This window comes from Oncorhynchus clarkii, chromosome 7, assembly GCF_045791955.1.
Source record: "Oncorhynchus clarkii lewisi isolate Uvic-CL-2024 chromosome 7, UVic_Ocla_1.0, whole genome shotgun sequence".
Lineage (NCBI taxonomy): Eukaryota > Metazoa > Chordata > Actinopteri > Salmoniformes > Salmonidae > Oncorhynchus > Oncorhynchus clarkii.
Genome location: NC_092153.1, coordinates 3,179,245 through 3,198,302, shown reverse-complemented (window position 1 = coordinate 3,198,302; position 19,058 = coordinate 3,179,245). Strand labels below are relative to the sequence as shown.

At 45.0% G+C, this 19,058-nt stretch overlaps 1 protein-coding gene across 1 annotated transcript in view; it reads left to right on the top strand.

Moving 5' to 3' along the window:
* Window positions 1-10,045, top strand: part of LOC139413980 (semaphorin-5B-like) — a 59,363-nt gene extending 49,318 nt beyond the window's left edge. Inside the window, exons 16-20 of the mRNA XM_071161865.1 lie at window positions 3,025-3,195; window positions 3,501-3,650; window positions 5,224-5,262; window positions 8,370-8,578; window positions 9,860-10,045. Of these exons, the coding sequence (XP_071017966.1) occupies window positions 3,025-3,195; window positions 3,501-3,650; window positions 5,224-5,262; window positions 8,370-8,578; window positions 9,860-10,045 (755 nt within the window). The remainder of the gene's footprint in view (window positions 1-3,024; window positions 3,196-3,500; window positions 3,651-5,223; window positions 5,263-8,369; window positions 8,579-9,859) is intronic.
* The last annotated feature ends 9,013 nt before the right edge of the window (window positions 10,046-19,058 follow it).

Genomic DNA, 19,058 nt, shown 5'->3' with positions numbered 1-19,058 from the left:
AGGGTATAACACAGACCCATTCTGTTCAGGACAACCCAGGGTATAACACAGACTCATTCTGTTCAGGACAACCCAGGGTATAACACAGACTCATTCTGTTCAGGACAACCCAGGGTATAACACAGACTCATTCTGTTCAGGACAACCCAGGGTATAACACAGACTCATTCTGTTCAGGACAACCCAGGGTATAACACAGACTCATTCTGTTCAGGACAACCCAGGGTATAACACAGACTCATTCTGTTCAGGACAACCCAGGGTATAACACAGACCCATTCTGTTCAGGACAACCCAGGGTATAACACAGACTCATTCTGTTCAGGACAACCCAGGGTATAACACAGACTCATTCTGTTCAGGACAACCCAGGGTATAACACAGACCCATTCTGTTCAGGACAACCCAGGGTATAACACAGACTCATTCTGTTCAGGACAACCCAGGGTATAACACAGACTCATTCTGTTCAGAACAACCCAGGGTATAACACAGACTCATTCTGTTCAGGACAACCCAGGGTATAACACAGACTCATTCTGTTCAGGACAACCCAGGGTATAACACAGACTCATTCTGTTCAGGACAACCCAGGGTATAACACAGACTCATTCTGTTCAGGACAACCCAGGGTATAACGCCATGTCATCTTGTAACTAACACAGACTCATACTGTTCAGGACAACCCAGGGTATAACACCATGTCATCTTGTAACTAACACAGACTCATTCTGTTCAGGACAACCCAGGGTATAACACCATGTCATCTTGTAACTAACACAGACTCATTCTGTTCAGGACAACCCAGGGTATAACACCATGTCATCTTGTAACTAACACAGACTCATTCTGTTCAGGACAACCCAGGGTATAACGCCATGTCATCTTGTAACTAACACAGACTCATTCTGTTCAGGACAACCCAGGGTATAACACCATGTCATCTTGTAACTAACACAGGCTCATTCTGTTCAGGACAACCCAGGGTATAACGCCATGTCATCTTGTAACTAACACAGGCTCATTCTGTTCAGGACAACCCAGGGTATAACGCCATGTCATCTTGTAACTAACACAGACTCATTCTGTTCAGGACAACCCAGGGTATAACACAGACTCATTCTGTTCAGGACAACCCAGGGTATAACACAGACTCATTCTGTTCAGGACAACCCAGGGTATAACACAGACTCATTCTGTTCAGGACAACCCAGGGTATAACACAGACTCATTCTGTTCAGGACAACCCAGGGTATAACACAGACTCATTCTGTTCAGGACAACCCAGGGTATAACACAGACTCATTCTGTTCAGGACAACCCAGGGTATAACACAGACTCATTCTGTTCAGGACAACCCAGGGTATAACACAGGCTCATTCTGTTCAGGACAACCCAGGGTATAACACAGACTCATTCTGTTCAGGACAACCCAGGGTATAACACAGACTAATTCTGTTCAGGACAACCCAGGGTATAACACAGACTCATTCTGTTCAGGACAACCCAGGGTATAACGCCATGTCATCTTGTAACTAACATAGACTCATTCTGTTCAGGACAACCCAGGGTATAACGCCATGTCATCTTGTAACTAACATAGACTCATTCTGTTCAGGACAACCCAGGGTATAACGCCATGTCATCTTGTAACTAACATAGACTCATTCTGTTCAGGACAACCCAGGGTATAACACCATGTCATCTTGTAACTAACACAGACTCATTCTGTTCAGGACAACCCAGGGTATAACACCATGTCATCTTGTAACTAACACAGACTCATTCTGTTCAGGACAACCCAGGGTATAACACCATGTCATCTTGTAACTAACACAGACTCATTCTGTTCAGGACAACCCAGGGTATAACACAGACTCATTCTGTTCAGGACAACCCAGGGTATAACACAGACTCATTCTGTTCAGGACAACCCAGGGTATAACACAGACTCATTCTGTTCAGGACAACCCAGGGTATAACACAGACTCATTCTGTTCAGGACAACCCAGGGTATAACACAGACTCATTCTGTTCAGGACAACCCAGGGTATAACACAGACTCATTCTGTTCAGGACAACCCAGGGTATAACACAGACTCATTCTGTTCAGGACAACCCAGGGTATAACACAGGCTCATTCTGTTCAGGACAACCCAGGGTATAACACAGACTCATTCTGTTCAGGACAACCCAGGGTATAACACAGACTAATTCTGTTCAGGACAACCCAGGGTATAACACAGACTCATTCTGTTCAGGACAACCCAGGGTATAACGCCATGTCATCTTGTAACTAACATAGACTCATTCTGTTCAGGACAACCCAGGGTATAACGCCATGTCATCTTGTAACTAACATAGACTCATTCTGTTCAGGACAACCCAGGGTATAACACCATGTCATCTTGTAACTAACACAGACTCATTCTGTTCAGGACAACCCAGGGTATAACGCCATGTCATCTTGTAACTAACATAGACTCATTCTGTTCAGGACAACCCAGGGTATAACACCATGTCATCTTGTAACTAACACAGACTCATTCTGTTCAGGACAACCCAGGGTATAACACCATGTCATCTTGTAACTAACACAGACTCATTCTGTTCAGGACAACCCAGGGTATAACACCATGTCATCTTGTAACTAACATAGTGATCATAAACGTTGACACTAGATGACATGAGTTTTATGATATGGAAATGTGAAGTGCGCATTTGGACTCACGGGTGTTTGGCTTGTATGACGTTAAAGCGGTATTTATTATAATTCTCAACGTATCCTCTTTCAAAATACATCGAGTCCTTGTAATTTACAGCATTCCCCTACTCAGACAACAACAAATGTGAAAAAGTTGCCTAATTATCTGGAGGGATGGGGGGCAACTTCTTGTTGCGCGTGGCGTGGTGCACAAGTTCAGAACGTCTGTCAGTCGAAATATATATACTGACTGTGAAGGACTATAGGAAATAAACCGTTTATATTTTCTATAAAAGTTTGGTGTGTGTGTGTGTGTCCAGTGAAAGGAACCTGGTCGTGCTGGGCATCATGGTCTCACTGCTCCGCCACCTGTGGAGGTGGGCACTACCAGCGTACCCGTACCTGTAGCAACCCTGCCCCCGCCAACGGAGGTGACATCTGCATCGGCCTGCACACTGAAGAGGCCCTGTGCAACACACACACCTGTGAAGGTATGCAGACTGAACAGATTCACAGATGAAAGATATGCAGCACTCAGTCATACACAGATACACAACATTCAATCATATCCTGCACAGGTACACATATTTGCAGCATTTGTTCATACAAATATTGTTTTAAAAATGTTCAGCATTCAAAGTAAGTCATTTAATTTAAAGGATGTTAAGGTTATGTAGCTGCTATGCTGAGTTCACTGTGGCTTTGACTTATAGTGGTACCACAACTCATCATCCTCTCTTGTCTCCGTCCACCCTCTCCTCCAACCCCCTCCACTCCTCATCTGCTGTTCCTCCAGGTGGCCGGCTGCCGTGGTCAGAGTGGGGGGAGTGTGACGAGGAGGGGCTGCAGCATCGCAACAGGGAGTGTGGGGAACGGGAGGCAGACCCCAGCCTGTGTCAGGGCAATGCCACCGCGAGCAGGCCCTGCCAGCCCCCCGAGGTGCCAGGTCAGTCCCCAACATTTTGAACACACTGCTAAATAGCCAGCTGACCATCACTTTATGAGCAGTGCTTGGTTGGTTTTGCTGCAGAAAGTGATACTCTGTGATTGTGGGGAGCTTTGACTCTATTGGCTGGTTGAATTGTGCATTGCAGTAACAGTCTGTTTCTCTCTCGGTTCCTCCCTATGTCTTTCCTCTTCTTCTATCTTATTTTCTCTCTCCCACTTAACATACTGCTTGACTAGTTGGGCCCAAGCTTGCTGTACAACATTAAAACCTATTCAGTCTGTCTACAAACAGGCTCTCAAAGTGCTTGATAGGAAGCCCAATAGCCATCATCATTGTCACATTCTTAGAAAGCATGAGCTCTTGAGTTGGGAAAATCTTGTGCAATACACCGACGCATGTCTTGTATTCAAGATCCTTAATGGCCTGGCTCCCCCTCCACTCAATATTTTTGTTAAACAGAAAACCCAGACATATGGCAGCAGATCCACAAGGTCTGCCATGAGAGGTGACTGTATAGTTCCCCTAAGGAAAAGCACCTTTAGTAAATCTGCATTCTCTGTGAGAGCTTCCCATGTCTGGAATACACTGCCATCAGACACACATAACTGCACCACATATCACACTTTCACAAAATGCTCGAAGACATGGCTAAAGGTCAATCAGATTTGTGAACATGGTCCCTAGCTGTGTGTTGCCGCTTTCCATGTTGTCTGTTGTCTGTAGCTTGTGAGGTGTGGAAACACTTTGTTGCTTTTATGAATTTTGTCTTGCTGATTTTTGTTTTATGTTGCTCTGTCTGCATGCTACGTCTTGCTTGTCCTATGTTGCTCTGTCTGTATGCTACGTCTTGCTTGTCCTATGTTGCTCTGTCTGTATGCTACGTCTTGCTTGTCCTATGTTGCTCTGTCTGTATGCTACGTCTTGCTTGTCCTATGTTGCTCTGTCTGTATGCTATGTCTTGCTTGTCCTATGTTGCTCTGTCTGTATGCTACGTCTTGCTTGTCCTATGTTGCTCTGTCTGTATGCTACGTCTTGCTTGTCCTATGTTGCTCTGTCTGTATGCTACGTCTTGCTTGTCCTATGTTGCTCTGTCTGCATGCTACGTCTTGCTTGTCCTATGTTGCTCTGTCTGTATGCTACGTCTTGCTTGTCCTATGTTGCTCTGTCTGTATGCTATGTCTTGCTTGTCCTATGTTGCTCTGTCTGTATGCTATGTCTTGCTTGTCCTATGTTGCTCTGTCTGTATGCTACGTCTTGCTTGTCCTATGTTGCTCTGTCTGTATGCTATGTCTTGCTTGTCCTATGTTGCTCTGTCTGTATGCTGCGTCTTGCTTGTCCTATGTTGCTCTGTATGCTATGTCTTGCTTGTCCTATGTTGCTATGTCTTGCTTGTTCTATGCTGCTATTGTCTATATTGTAATTGTTTTTAATAACCTGCCCAGGGACTGCGGTTGAAAATTAGCCGGCTGGCTAAAACCGGCACTTTTACTGAAACGTTGATTAATGTGCCCTGTCCCTGTAAAAATAAAATAAACTCAAACTCAAACTCAAACTCTATGTTTCTCCGCAGTCGTTGTGCATGGACAGGATAACGATCAGCGCTGTGGGGGTAAGTGACTTACGAGATTCCCCTCCCCCATCCCAGTGGGGGGTTACAGGGACCCCAAGGACATGGAGCGTGACTCTCGCCACCCCCTTTTTCCCCCCTCTCCACTTGTTTTACGCCCTTCCCACTCCCGTTGAATCACAAACGAACCATCGCCACCCTGATTCCACACAATGCTATCATTCCTAAAAACTTTAGGCCTAGATTCAATCAGATCAAGTGTTAACGGGCGCTAGCAAATACCCGCAGCTGATATTTTGGAGGTGTCGGAGGTGTAACTGTGTTGGAGCTGTCAAATCAGGGAGCAGCTGATATTTTGGAGGTGTCGGAGGTGTAACTGTGTTGGAGCTGTCAAATCAGGGAGCAGCTGATATTTTGGAGGTGTCGGAGGTGTAACTGTGTTGGAGCTGTCAAATCAGGGAGCAGCTGATATTTTGGAGGTGTCGGAGGTGTAACTGTGTTGGAGCTGTCAAATCAGGGAGCAGCTGATATTTTGGAGGTGTCGGAGGTGTAACTGTGTTGGAGCTGTCAAATCAGGGAGCAGCTGATATTTTGGAGGTGTCGGAGGTGTAACTGTGTTGGAGCTGTCAAATCAGGGAGCAGCTGATATTTTGGAGGTGTCGGAGGTGTAACTGTGTTGGAGCTGTCAAATCAGGGAGCAGCTGATATTTTGGCGGTGTCGGAGGTGTAACTGTGTTGGAGCTGTCAAATCAGAGAGCAGCTGATATTTTGGAGGTGTCGGAGGTGTAACTGTGTTGGAGCTGTCAAATCAGAGAGCAGCTGATATTTTGGAGGTGTCGGAGGTGTAACTGTGTTGGAGCTGTCAAATCAGGGAGCAGCTGATATTTTGGAGGTGTCGGAGGTGTAACTGTGTTGGAGCTGTCAAATCAGGGAGCAGCTGATATTTTGGCGGTGTCGGAGGTGTAACTGTGTTGGAGCTGTCAAATCAGGGAGCAGCTGATATTTTGGAGGTGTCGGAGGTGTAACTGTGTTGGAGCTGTCAAATCAGGGAGCAGCTGATATTTTGGAGGTGTCGGAGGTGTAACTGTGTTGGAGCTGTCAAATCAGGGAGCAGCTGATATTTTGGAGGTGTCGGAGGTGTAACTGTGTTGGAGCTGTCAAATCAGAGAGCAGCTGATATTTTGGAGGTGTCGGAGGTGTAACTGTGTTGGAGCTGTCAAATCAGGGAGCAGCTGATATTTTGGAGGTGTCGGAGGTGTAACTGTGTTGGAGCTGTCAAATCAGGGAGCAGCTGATATTTTGGAGGTGTCGGAGGTGTAACTGTGTTGGAGCTGTCAAATCAGGGAGCAGCTGATATTTTGGAGGTGTCGAAGGTGTAACTGTGTTGGAGCTGTCAAATCAGGGAGCAGCTGATATTTTGGAGGTGTCGGAGGTGTAACTGTGTTGGAGCTGTCAAATCAGGGAGCAGCTGATATTTTGGAGGTGTCGGAGGTGTAACTGTGTTGGAGCTGTCAAATCAGGGAGCAGCTGATATTTTGGAGGTGTCGGAGGTGTAACTGTGTTGGAGCTGTCAAATCAGGGAGCAGCTGCTGTTGATCATTGTCCAGAAGCCACACCCCGTCCCACTCGCATTACAAGTTCACAATGACAAAGTGTAGAATGTATAGAAATAATTGCTCTCAAATCAAAAATCATTAAACAAAAATAATGAGGATTTCTATCAGCCTAATCAAGGTGTAGATTACATCTCACATTCCAGTGTTAAAACTTCTAAACAAGGCTGCAAGGGATTTCTCTTAATGCGACACCGTTCAGCCAATGGCAATGTCTGCTTTAGGAATGATGCCAGGAGCCGCTTGTGGGTCTGACAGCTCTAACGCAGTTCCAACTCTGACACTGCCAAAACAACCGCTATGTGGATGTAGGCTAAAGCGGATCTGATTGAATAAAGCCTTGTTCACATTGGCAGTTTGAAGTGATTCAAATTCAATTTTTTTCCATATCCGGTCCGAATCTGTTATTTTTCCTGCAGTCTGAACAGCCAAAAAGTACATGGAATCAAATATTTCAAGCCATATTTCAAACCACCTACATCAGATGCGAATCTGATTCCTGGCTGTGCAACTTCTGTCTGAACAGTCAAATTTGATTTATTTGGTAAATATTGTTGCTTACTAACTAGTGGGTTGACAGTTTTGACAAGACCATGTGGAAGCTAATTAGCTTGTTAATTTAAGAACAATTTACTGAATGTGCTAGAAAGCTAAACAGCTAGCTAGCTGACGGCTGTGGCTAGCTGGCTGACGGCTGTGGCTAGCTGGCTGACGGCTGTGGCTAGCAGGCAGACGGCTGTGGCTAGCCGAAAAGGATTAGTTTTGAAAGTTGGATCATGTTATCCTTTGAGGTTTAAAAAAAAGTGTTCTTCCTCTATGAATTTGAACATTCAAAACAACAGGGAGGCATTGTTGTCACCTTAGCTTGCTAGATAACTTCTGAGTGATAGGAAGCACGAGCACCACCAATCAGGCTACACCACCGCGCACACATCCGTCGTTACTATGACAACTAGCATAGCAACATCAGCAAATTACTGCTGTCTGAACACACACAAATCTGATTTGGTCACTTGTAACTTGCTGTTTGGACAGTCAGTATTCCAAAACAGATTAGAAGAACTAATTTGAGTCTTAAGGCGTGCAGTGTGAACAAGGCTTTGATTTCAGTATGATTCTTGGTCTTTTGAGCGGATCCTCTCATGACAAAAATATTATGGAGTTATTGCAATGTTGCGAGTAGACCTGGGTTCAAATACTATTTGTAATCTTTCCAAGACCAGGGTTCACACTTTTATATGACCAGGGTTCATACTTTTATATGACCAGGGTTCACATTTTTAGAAATGTTCCATTTATCCAGGCAAGCTCAATTAAGCACAGATAAGGCCTTTTAACTGATTTCAAATAGTATTTGAAACCTGGTCTGATCACTAGCTTAGCTGCACTTAGCCTTCAAAACCGGTTTGAACTCACAATTTTTAGGGAACAAGACTACATTGCCAAAACAAACATATTGGAACATATTAAATCAATAATGATGTAGTAAATAATACCTATGATATTCAAACTCTGTCCCTTTCTCTCTCCTCCCAGCAGCCTTCTCTCTGTTCCACCTGATGGCCACGGGAGCGTTGTGTTTCTTTGCAGCGGTGGGGCTGTCGGTCCTGGTCTACGCCTACTGCCAACGACTCCACAAGCCCTCCCAGGAGTCAGCCGTCATCCACCCCACCACGCCCAACCACCTCAGCTATAAGGGCAACACGACGCCAAAGAACGAGAAGTACACCCCCATGGAGTTCAAGGTGGAGTATTCCACTCTTTATACCCCCCCCCCCCCCAATCCGTTAGGGTAGAGTCATTCTTTTCTTTCAAATACTTTTAATTAAGTCTGCCTGGAGTGCCAGATGGGTGGGGTTTGCACTTTTGGAACTACTCCATTGGTTCCATTGCATCAGGCGAGCCCAATCAAGCACAGATGAAGAATTTGAAAGAAAGTAAATATTATTTGAACATAGGTCTGCTTCAAATACCAAATATCAGACCTCAAATGTTCAGGTCATTGTAGTCCTTGCTTGTCTGATTGTGCCTATTTTACTCTTTGGTAGAATGGCAGAGAGACCGTGTCCGTCCGTCCGTCCGTCCTGCCCTTGTGATGTCCCAGTGATATACCATCTGTTTGCCTCCCACTCTTTATTAATGTGTTCATTAGCCTGTTAACCTATCAGAAAGGAGGGCGAGACTCACACAGCTGTGTTTGATTAATCGAGCCATTACTTGAATTAATTAACTAACGTCTGCTCTTTGGCTGTCTCCTCACACACGCAAACGCACACACACACACACACACACACACACACACACACAAACCATCCCTCATGTCCTTCCTGTGTCTGCTGGTTACCAGCGATTACCACCATGGTTTGTCTGTCTGAGACCCCCTAAAGGGATCGGTAGTCCATCTGTGTGTGATTGATCGTGTCTACTTGTTGATACAGTTTTATGTATTATACTATCTGTGTGTGATTTATCGTGTCTACTTGTTGATACAGTTTTATGTATTATACTATCTCTGTGTGATTTATCGTGTCTACTTGTTGATACAGTTTTATGTATTATACTATCTCTGTGTGATTTATCGTGTCTACTTGTTGATACAGTTTTATGTATTATACTATCTGTGTGTGATTTATCGTGTCTACTTGTTGATACAGTTTTATGTATTATACTATCTCTGTGTGATTGATCGGGTCTGTGTGTGAAGGTACAGTATGATGTAACTGTGGGAGAGAATCTCAATTGCATACTCCTTGTGTCCTCTCCTCGCCTCCGTCTCAAAACCCAAAGCCAGAGGTCCCGCCCCTTGACCTTCTTCACCAATGGGTTTTGAGAAGGAGGCGAGGAGAGAGATTCTCCCTTAGTGTTAGTGGGTGGTACAGTAGGGCGTTGCAGGGAAGTGGAACTGGAAACAAAAATGAGCTTTCTCATTGGACGAGATCAGGTAGCGCCTCCTGCCTTTAGAAACGTTTTCTCCCATGTTGCACCTACTGAACACCCCCTGTTCTGTTCCCTTCTGTCTTCCACAGACGCTGAACAAGAACAACCTTCTCCCGGACGAGAGCTGCAACTTCTTCCCCTCGTCCCTCTCGCCCCTCCCCTCCCTCCCCCAGAATAACGTTTACACCACCACCTACTACCCAGCACCCCTGGGCAAATACGACCACCCCTTCCACCCCGACTCACCTTGCAGGAACTATATGCACCACAGTTGAGACAGGACCCCCCCCCCCCCCCCCCCCCCCCTCCAACTCTCTTCTCTATGGGAAGTTGGAAACACTCCTGCACCCCAGACCCTTCACCGTTTCCTCTCCTCTCCTCTATTGAGTGTGTACTTTGCTACAGTGAGGGGGAGCTGTGTTAACGACCGGGCAGACCCTTGAACTGGGTGTGTCCTCTCAAGGTCCGAACCATGCACGTTCTTCTCAATCACCAGTGCGGGCGGAGGTTGAACTGTCCCTGTCAACCAACAGGAGAATCATTTCGTATCATTGTGACTGTTCAGTTGATATGACTGTTTTATGACGATGTTTTTCTACTCTACTGTGCAGTACAGCAACTCATCTCAAGACGAGGAAGTAGACTGGACCATGAGGAATGCTGGGAGTTGGAGTCTTATGAGGGAGCTGGGCTGTAGCAGCCTTATGGTTCAGTATGGAGATTCACTACTTGTGGAATCTGTTCTAAAACAACACTGTTAAAAGTCTCCTGTAAAACCCTACGGTATCAGATCATGTATATCACAAAAACCCACAGACTTCACATTCAATCTGAGGAGAATATAAGACATTGTGGCTGGTTTGTATTCGATATAGACGGCAAAGTCAACCGTTCCCAAAGGATACCGTACCGGAATATGCTGACCAAGACACCTTCCAGCTCTAAAAACCGGCTTTATGATGGTGAAAGTGCAGAACTCATTGACACTGACAGTATGGGCACGTTTGTCATGCTTCTTCTCACCAACTTGTTTCTCCTGTCTGTTTGGACACGCTGCATCAGATTAGTCTCATGGTCAGGTGCTCCCGCAGTGTGGACTAACAGAGAGGGGAAGAGAGTGAGGGGCTGGTACTGCTTTCATCTGAGCAGCCCAAGGACTCCTGTATCACGTCCCAAATGGCACCCTATTCCCTATATAGTGCACTACTTTTGACTAGAGCCCAATGGGCCCCGGCTGAAAGGAGTGCACTATGTAGGGAATAGGGAGCCAAATGGGACGTGACCATGGCCTCTGAAAGGGTTTATAATCCTGTAACTACCTGCACCGACACCCAAAAATGACAATGGCGGCGATTCAGAGTCGATGTAAATTTTGAGAAAAAACATGTATTTTGAACAACCCAGATACTCAGCTAAGGCTCAGCGATCCTGTCTCACCACCCTCATCCCTTCAAATGGTTCGCTGTCTCACCACCCTCATCCCTTCAAATGGTTCGCTGTCCTACCACCCTCATCCCTTCAAATGGATCGCTGTCTCACCACCCTCACCCTCATCCCTTCAAATGGTTCGCTGTCTCACCACCCTCATCCCTTCAAATGGTTCGCTGTCTCACCACCCTCATCCCTTCAAATGGTTCGCTGTCTCACCACCCTCATCCCTTCAAATGGATCGCTGTCTCACCACCCTCACCCTCATCCCTTCAAATGGTTCGCTGTCTCACCACCCTCATCCCTTCAAATGGATCGCTGTCTCACCACCCTCACCCTCATCCCTTCAAATGGTTCGCTGTCTCACCACCCTCATCCCTTCAAATGGATCGCTGTCTCACCACCCTCATCCCTTCAAATGGTTCACTGCCTCACCACCCTCATCCCTTCAAATGGTTCGCTGTCTCATCACCCTCATCCCTTCAAATGGTTCGCTGTCTCATCACCCTCATCCCTTCAAATGGATCGCTGTCTCACCATCCTCATCCCTTCAAATGGTTAGCTGCCTCACCACCCTCATCCCTTCAAATGGATAGCTGTCTCACCACCCTCATCCCTTCAAATGGTTCACTGTCTCACCACCCTCATCCCTTCAAATGGTTCGCTGTCTCACCACCCTCATCCCTTCAAATTGATAGCTGTCTCACCATCCTCATCCCTTCAAATGGTTAGCTGCCTCACCACCCTCATCCCTTCAAATGGATAGCTGTCTCACCACCATCATCCCTTCAAATGGATAGCTGGCTCACCACCCTCATCCCTTCAAATGGATAGCTGTCTCACCACCCTCATCCCTTCAAATGGATAGCTGTCTCACCACCCTCATCCCTTCAAATTGATAGCTGTCTAACCACCCTCATCCCTTCAAATGGATAGCTGTCTCACCATCCTCATCCCTTCAAATGGTTAGCTGCCTCACCACCCTCATCCCTTCAAATGGATAGCTGTCTCACCACCATCATCCCTTCAAATGGATAGCTGGCTCACCACCCTCATCCCTTCAAATGGATAGCTGTCTTACCACCCTCATCCCTTCAAATGGTTCGTTGTCTCACCAATCTCATCACTTCAAATTAATAGCTTTCGCACCACCCTCATCCCTTCAAATGGATAGCTGTCTCACCACCCTCTTCAAATGGATAGCTGTCTCACCACCCTCATCCCTTCAAATGGATAGCTGTCTCACCACCCTCATCCCTTCAAATGGTTTGCTGTCTCACCACCCTCATCCCTTCAAATTGATAGCTGTCTCACCACCCTCATCCCTTCAAATGGATAGCTGTCTCACCACCCTCATCCCTTCAAATGGATAGCTGTCTCATCACCCTCATCCCTTCAAATGGATAGCTGTCTCACCACCCTCATCCCTTCAACTGGTTAGCTGTCTCACCACCCTCATCCCTTCAAATGGATAGCTGTCTCATCACCCTCATCCCTTCAAATGGTTAGCTGTCTCACCACCCTCATCCCTTCAAATGGATAAATGGATGCATCAAATTGGAAATGTGGGAAAATGATCTGTATACCAAACCTTGACGTGAAGCATGATGAATACAGTTAGTGTGTAAGGGCACTGTTTCATCATCATGCTACAGGGAAATGTGTTTGTCATGTTGATATAATGAAATGTGTATTGAATGGTGGCAGATAAGGTCATCACCTGGATTACAATGCTGGATCACTCAGCACCTCCTCCACTAGATCACAATACTGGATCACTCAGCACCTCCTCCACTAGATCACAATACTGGATCACTCAGCACCTCCACTGGATCACAATACTGGATCACTTAGCACCTCCTCCACTAGATCACAATACTGGATCACTCAGCACCTCCACTGGATCACAATACTGGATCACTCAGCACCTCCTCCACTAGATCACAATACTGGATCACTTAGCACCTCATCCACTGGATCACAATACTGGATCACAATACTGGATCACTCAGCACCTCCTACACTAGATCACAATACTGGATCACTCAGCACCTCTTCCACTAGATCACAATACTGGATCACTCAGCTTTGCTTCCACTGGATCATAATACTGGATCACTCAGCACCTCCACTGGATCACAATACTGGATCACTCAGCACCTCCACTGGATCACAATACTGGATCACTCTGCACTGCTTCCACTGGATCACAATACTGGATCACATTACTGGATCACACTACTGGATCCCATTACTGGATCACAATACTGGATCCCATTACTGGATCACAATACTGGATCCCATTACTGGATCCCATTACTGGACCCCAATACTGGATCCCATTACTGGATCCCATTACTGGACCCCAATACTGAATCACAATACTGGATCCCATTACTGGATCACAATACTGGATCATATTACTGGATCATGTTATGGTAATCATCTGCAGAAGGAGATTGCCATACTGTGTGTGTGTGTCTTGCTGGGCCATTCATTGTTGTATATGTTACTGTGAGTGTGGAGAGTATCAATGTGATGATATTAGAGTAGTGATGATCAACTAATATCTCTTCCAGTCATTCAAGTTGTTCATGTTACAGATCTGAGCCCCATATAAACTGATGGTAGGACATCTTCACCTAAATGATACTGAGCTGATGGTAGGACATCTTCACCAAAATGTTACTGAGCTGATGGTAGGACATCTTCACCTAAATGATACTGAGCTGATGGTAGGACATCTTAACCTAAATGATACTGAGCTGATGGTAGGACATCTTCACCTAAATGATACTGAGCTGATGGTAGGACATCTTCACCTAAATGATACTGAGCTGATGGTAGGACATCTTAACCTAAATGATACTGAGCTGATGGTAGGACATATTCACCTAAATGATACTGAGCTGATGGTAGGACATCTTCACCTATATGATACTGAGCTGATGGTAGGACATTTTCACCTAAATTATACTGAGCTGATGGTAGGACATCTTCACCTAAATGATACTGAGCTGATGGTAGGACATCTTCACCTAAATGATACTGAGATGATGGTAGGACATCTTCACCTAAATGATACTGAGCTGATGGTAGGACATCTTCACCTAAATGATACTGAGCTGATGGTAGGACATCTTCACCTATATGATACTGAGCTGATGGTAGGACATCTTCACCTAAATGATACTGAGTCTGGAAGTTTACTGTGAAGGTTCTCAAACTATTCATTCTCCATTCGATGAATGTTAAGTCATGTTTTCTTAAACAGCTAATCTTAATTTGTTCATAGATGCTGTTCCATGCTAAAGGCAATGCAACCTAAAGTCAGTATGGTTTGTAAAATGTATATTGTATAGCTTTTCTGTGTTTTTAAAGGCTTCTCGTTGTAAAAATGGATATGTTTTGTAAATATCAAGAAGGAGATGGAGGTTTGTACCTGTCAGTAACCAAGGTTTGAGTTGTTCTCCATCCTGGATTTGATGTGAGTGCCAGTCTGTTTGTGCTGTCATGCCAACCCCTCATCACTCATTGTCACATGGCTTGACAATGACCAATGGGGTTGGCAGGAGCACAAACAGATCAGGGACAAGGCTAGATGTTATGTAGCATAATGTTCATCCCTGTAATGTAGTAATGACAGATCTGAGACCAGGTTATATGTTATGTAGCATAATGTTCAACCCTGTAATGTAGTAATGACAGATCTGGGACCAGCCTAGATACTATGTAGATTAATGTTCAGCCCTGTGATGTAGTAATGTAGCCACACATAGGTTCAGCTGCCATGGTATCTGTTACCCTCAAATCTCAAGATACAACCCTCTTCATGTATTTCAATGAGTTTAATTGTGTGTGTGTGTGTGTGTGTGTGTGTGTGTGTGTGTGTGTGTGTGTGTGTGTGTGTGTGTGTTTTAAAAATAACATTTAAATAAATATTACTGTACATTCATCGTTGTGGACATTCACAGGACACATTCACTTCGTTTTGTCATCGTGATTGAACATGCTGCTGTTGCATGTTGGAAAAACGCCGATCGGGGGGGGGGGGTCTGCACCCTTCTACGCAATCAACCAGGTGGTACTGTCAGCTGGGTATTGTAGTCCTGCTCACAAGCTATTGCTCTTTTCCAGAACTACAAACATGGCTGTTGGATTTGCGAATTGAGACTTTTTAATCACTGCCTTTTAGACACTGTGAATTTTTTGCTACTCTATATTTTTGTATATTGTACATTATAAAAAATGAATAAAAATTAACTTTGGTGCCAAACATCTGTCAACTGTTCTACATTCACTAGGAAGCTTGGTTAATTACTCCATTGTAAAGACACTACCATTCAGTTAGCCTCACTAAATCACTAGGAAGCCTCAATAAATCACTAGGAAGCTTGGTTGATTACTCCATTGTAAAGACACTACCATTCAGTTAGCCTCACTAAATCACTAGGAAGCCTCACTAAATCACTAGGAAGCCTCACTAAATCACTAGGAAGCCTCACTAAATCACTAGGAAGCTTGGTTAATTACTCCATTGTAAAGACACTACCATTCAGTTAGCCTCACTAAATCACTAGGAAGCTTGGTTGATTACTCCATTGTCAAGACACTACCATTCAGTTAGCCTCACTAAATCACTAGGAAGCCTCACTAAATCACCAGGAAGCTTGGTTGATTACTCCATTGTAAAGACACTACCATTCAGTTAGCCTCACTAAATCACCAGGAAGCTTGGTTGATTACTCCATTGTAAAGACACTACCATTCAGTTAGCCTCACTAAATCACTAGGAAGCTTGGTTGATTACTCCATTGTAAAGACACTACCATTCAGTTAGCCTCACTAAATCACTAGGAAGCTTGGTTGATTACTCCATTGTCAAGACACTACCATTCAGTTAGCCTCTTGCTCGTTCCCTACAGTCACCATGTATTCAAACTGTATTTGTGCTGAGGCCGACTTCAGTCTTCCTACATATATGGTACATGGCAACAAGAAGCATAGAGTTGGCCAACACATACAGTACAGGATGGATACAATCAAATGTCTTTTACAAAGCCCTTTTTACATCAGCAGTTGTCAGACAGTGATTTTCAGACACCCATCCTAAAACCCCAAAGAGCAAGCAATGCAGATGTAGAAGCACAGTAGCTAGGAAAAACTCCATAAAGGCAAGAATCTAGGAAGAAACCTAGAGAGGAGCCAGGCTCTGAGGGGTGGCCAGTCCTCTTCTGGCTGTACCGGGTAGAGAGGAGCCAGGCTCTGAGGGGTGGCCAGTCCTCTTCTGGCTGTACCAGGTAGAGAGGAACCAGTCTCTGAGGGGTGGCCAGTCCTTGTCTGGCTGTACCGGGTAGAGAGGAACCAGTCTCTGAGGGGAGGCCAGTCCTCTTCTGGCTGTACCGGGTAGAGATATAAGAGTAGGTGTGGCCATTAAAGCCAGAATATGAGACTATACTTATCATACATCATACACACACTGTTTGTTTCCAGGACTGTGTGAGTCCCAACTTGACTGTTTCATCACCAGTACTGTGTGAGTCCCAGCTTGACTGTTTCATCACCAGTACTGTGTGAGTCCCAGCTTGCCCACTTTGCTTGTATTGCTTACAAGTGTCTCACTGAATGGTATCAGATTGTTATTACTACTGAAACACACCACCATTGACCCCTCATTCCGAAACCTGTCAGAGAGAATCCAGATCCACACTGACTTGTGATGCTACGGTACTCTCTTTCCCCCCCAACACATCCTAGCGTGAGATCAAGGTTGACTTTGGCTTTGCTTCGGCATTCACACGGTGTTATGCACTATTTGACGCCCAAGATAAATTGTGTGAAACCTATCACCTGCAATCAACCAATTCATGCACAACCTGGCATGAACTCAAGTACGCATGCACACATTCACAAAAAGATGCACACACACACACAATCTCTCTTTCTCGCTCTCACACAAATAAACACACACACTCTCTATCTGTCTCTCTGTCTCTCTGTCTGTCTGTCTGTCTGTCTGTCTGTCTGTCTGTGTGTCTGTGTGTGTGTGTCTGGTGTGTGAAGAACACCCTTCCAGTAGAACAGACCCCTGTTGCCACAATGGCTGTGTTTACACCGGCAGCCCAATTCTGATATTTTGAAACTAATTGGTCTTTAGACCAATCAGATCAGATCTCTTGTCAATCATTGGACAAAATATCTAAATTGGACTACCTGTATAAACGCAGCCAATGACAAAGCAAAGCCCTCCAGAGGCATGCTGGGATATTTATGGAGCTGAGGTAAGGAGGATGGCCTATAGCCAGCCTCAAGGTATCTCACGGAAACTGGACAGGGCTTTTTCACCATCACCATTTCACCATTCACCATAGCCAGCTAAAGTACCAACCCAGATCAGTAAACTTTAAAACATGCTTTTAACCTTTATGTCAGCCTTAAAATGTATCCTTCAGCCCGTAGAGTCATACCTTAGCCCCGAGAGTCGTACCTCAGCCCCTAGAGTCGTACCTTAGCCCCTAAAGTCATACCTCAGCCCCTAGAGATGTACCTCGGCCCTAGAGTCGTACATCAGCCCCTAGAGTCGTACATCAGCCCCTAGAGATGTACCTCGGCCCCTAGAGATGTACCTCGGCCCCGAGAGATGTACCTCGGCCCCTAGAGTCGACCTCGGCCCTAGAGTCGTACCTCGGCCCTAGAGTCGTACATCAGCCCCTAGAGTCGTACCTCAGCCCCTAGAGTCGTACCTCAGCCCCTAGAGTCGTACCTCAGCCCCTAGAGTCATACCTCAGCAGTTATCACCATCTAGTGTATATGTCTGCATTTAGTAAATACCCTCATTCATCACAGACCTACAATATGAAGGACTCAAAAGTTTTTTTTTTTTTCAATTACTCAACTGAAAATGCGTTGTATTATTAAGTATATCCCCTGATGCCTCTTAGAAAACAATTCACACACATTTACATACAGTCAAAACTTACCAGGCCAACATGAGTCTGGCAGCCAAAGTGACCGAGACATTTCATAAGGATGGTGACTCAGTATTATGATTGATGGTGTTTGTATTAAGTCCTGATGGATTGTGATAGTATTTTAATGAGCTGGGCTGTGTATTGGCTTTCCCATTAAATAGAAGGAAACCATCCATTTCCTAACAGATGTTGTAGATTAGAGGGTGGTTGAGGACGTCCTGTGGGACATATGTATGTGTGTGTGTGTGTGTGTGTGTGTGTGTGTGTGTGTGTGTGTGTGTGTGTGTGTGCATTTCTACAGAGAACAGTCAGACAGTGTATCAATGATAATCCACATGTTCACTACGTTCATACAACCTGAAACTACATCCTACATCCTGTTTTTTACCCTCATCGTTCTCTAGGATGTTTCCACTCTTGAGTCTATTGGATTTACCACTATAATGGTGAGTCACACACACACAGTCTCCCCCTCCAAGGAGACCTCTCTCTGATGGGAGGAACAACCCTCCTGGTTCTCTACGCCAAGCAGCCTCTGATGGGAGGAACAACCCTCCCGGTTCTCTATGCCAAGGTGACTATAACAAATCCCTCAGGTACTATGCCAGGTATATGGCGAAAACAAGCAGAATTAAATGTTATTTTCTGCTCAAAAATATATATACACTTTGAATACTAATACCATGGCTGGTATACAGTTGAAGTCGTAAGTCTACATACACCTTAGCCAAATACATTTAAACTCAGTTTTTCACAATTCCTGACATTTAATCCTCGTAAAAATGTGCCTGTCTTTGGTCAGTTAGGATCACCACTTTATTTTAAGAATGTAAAATGTCAGAATAATAGTCGAGAGCGATTTATTTAAGATTTTATTTCTTTCAACACG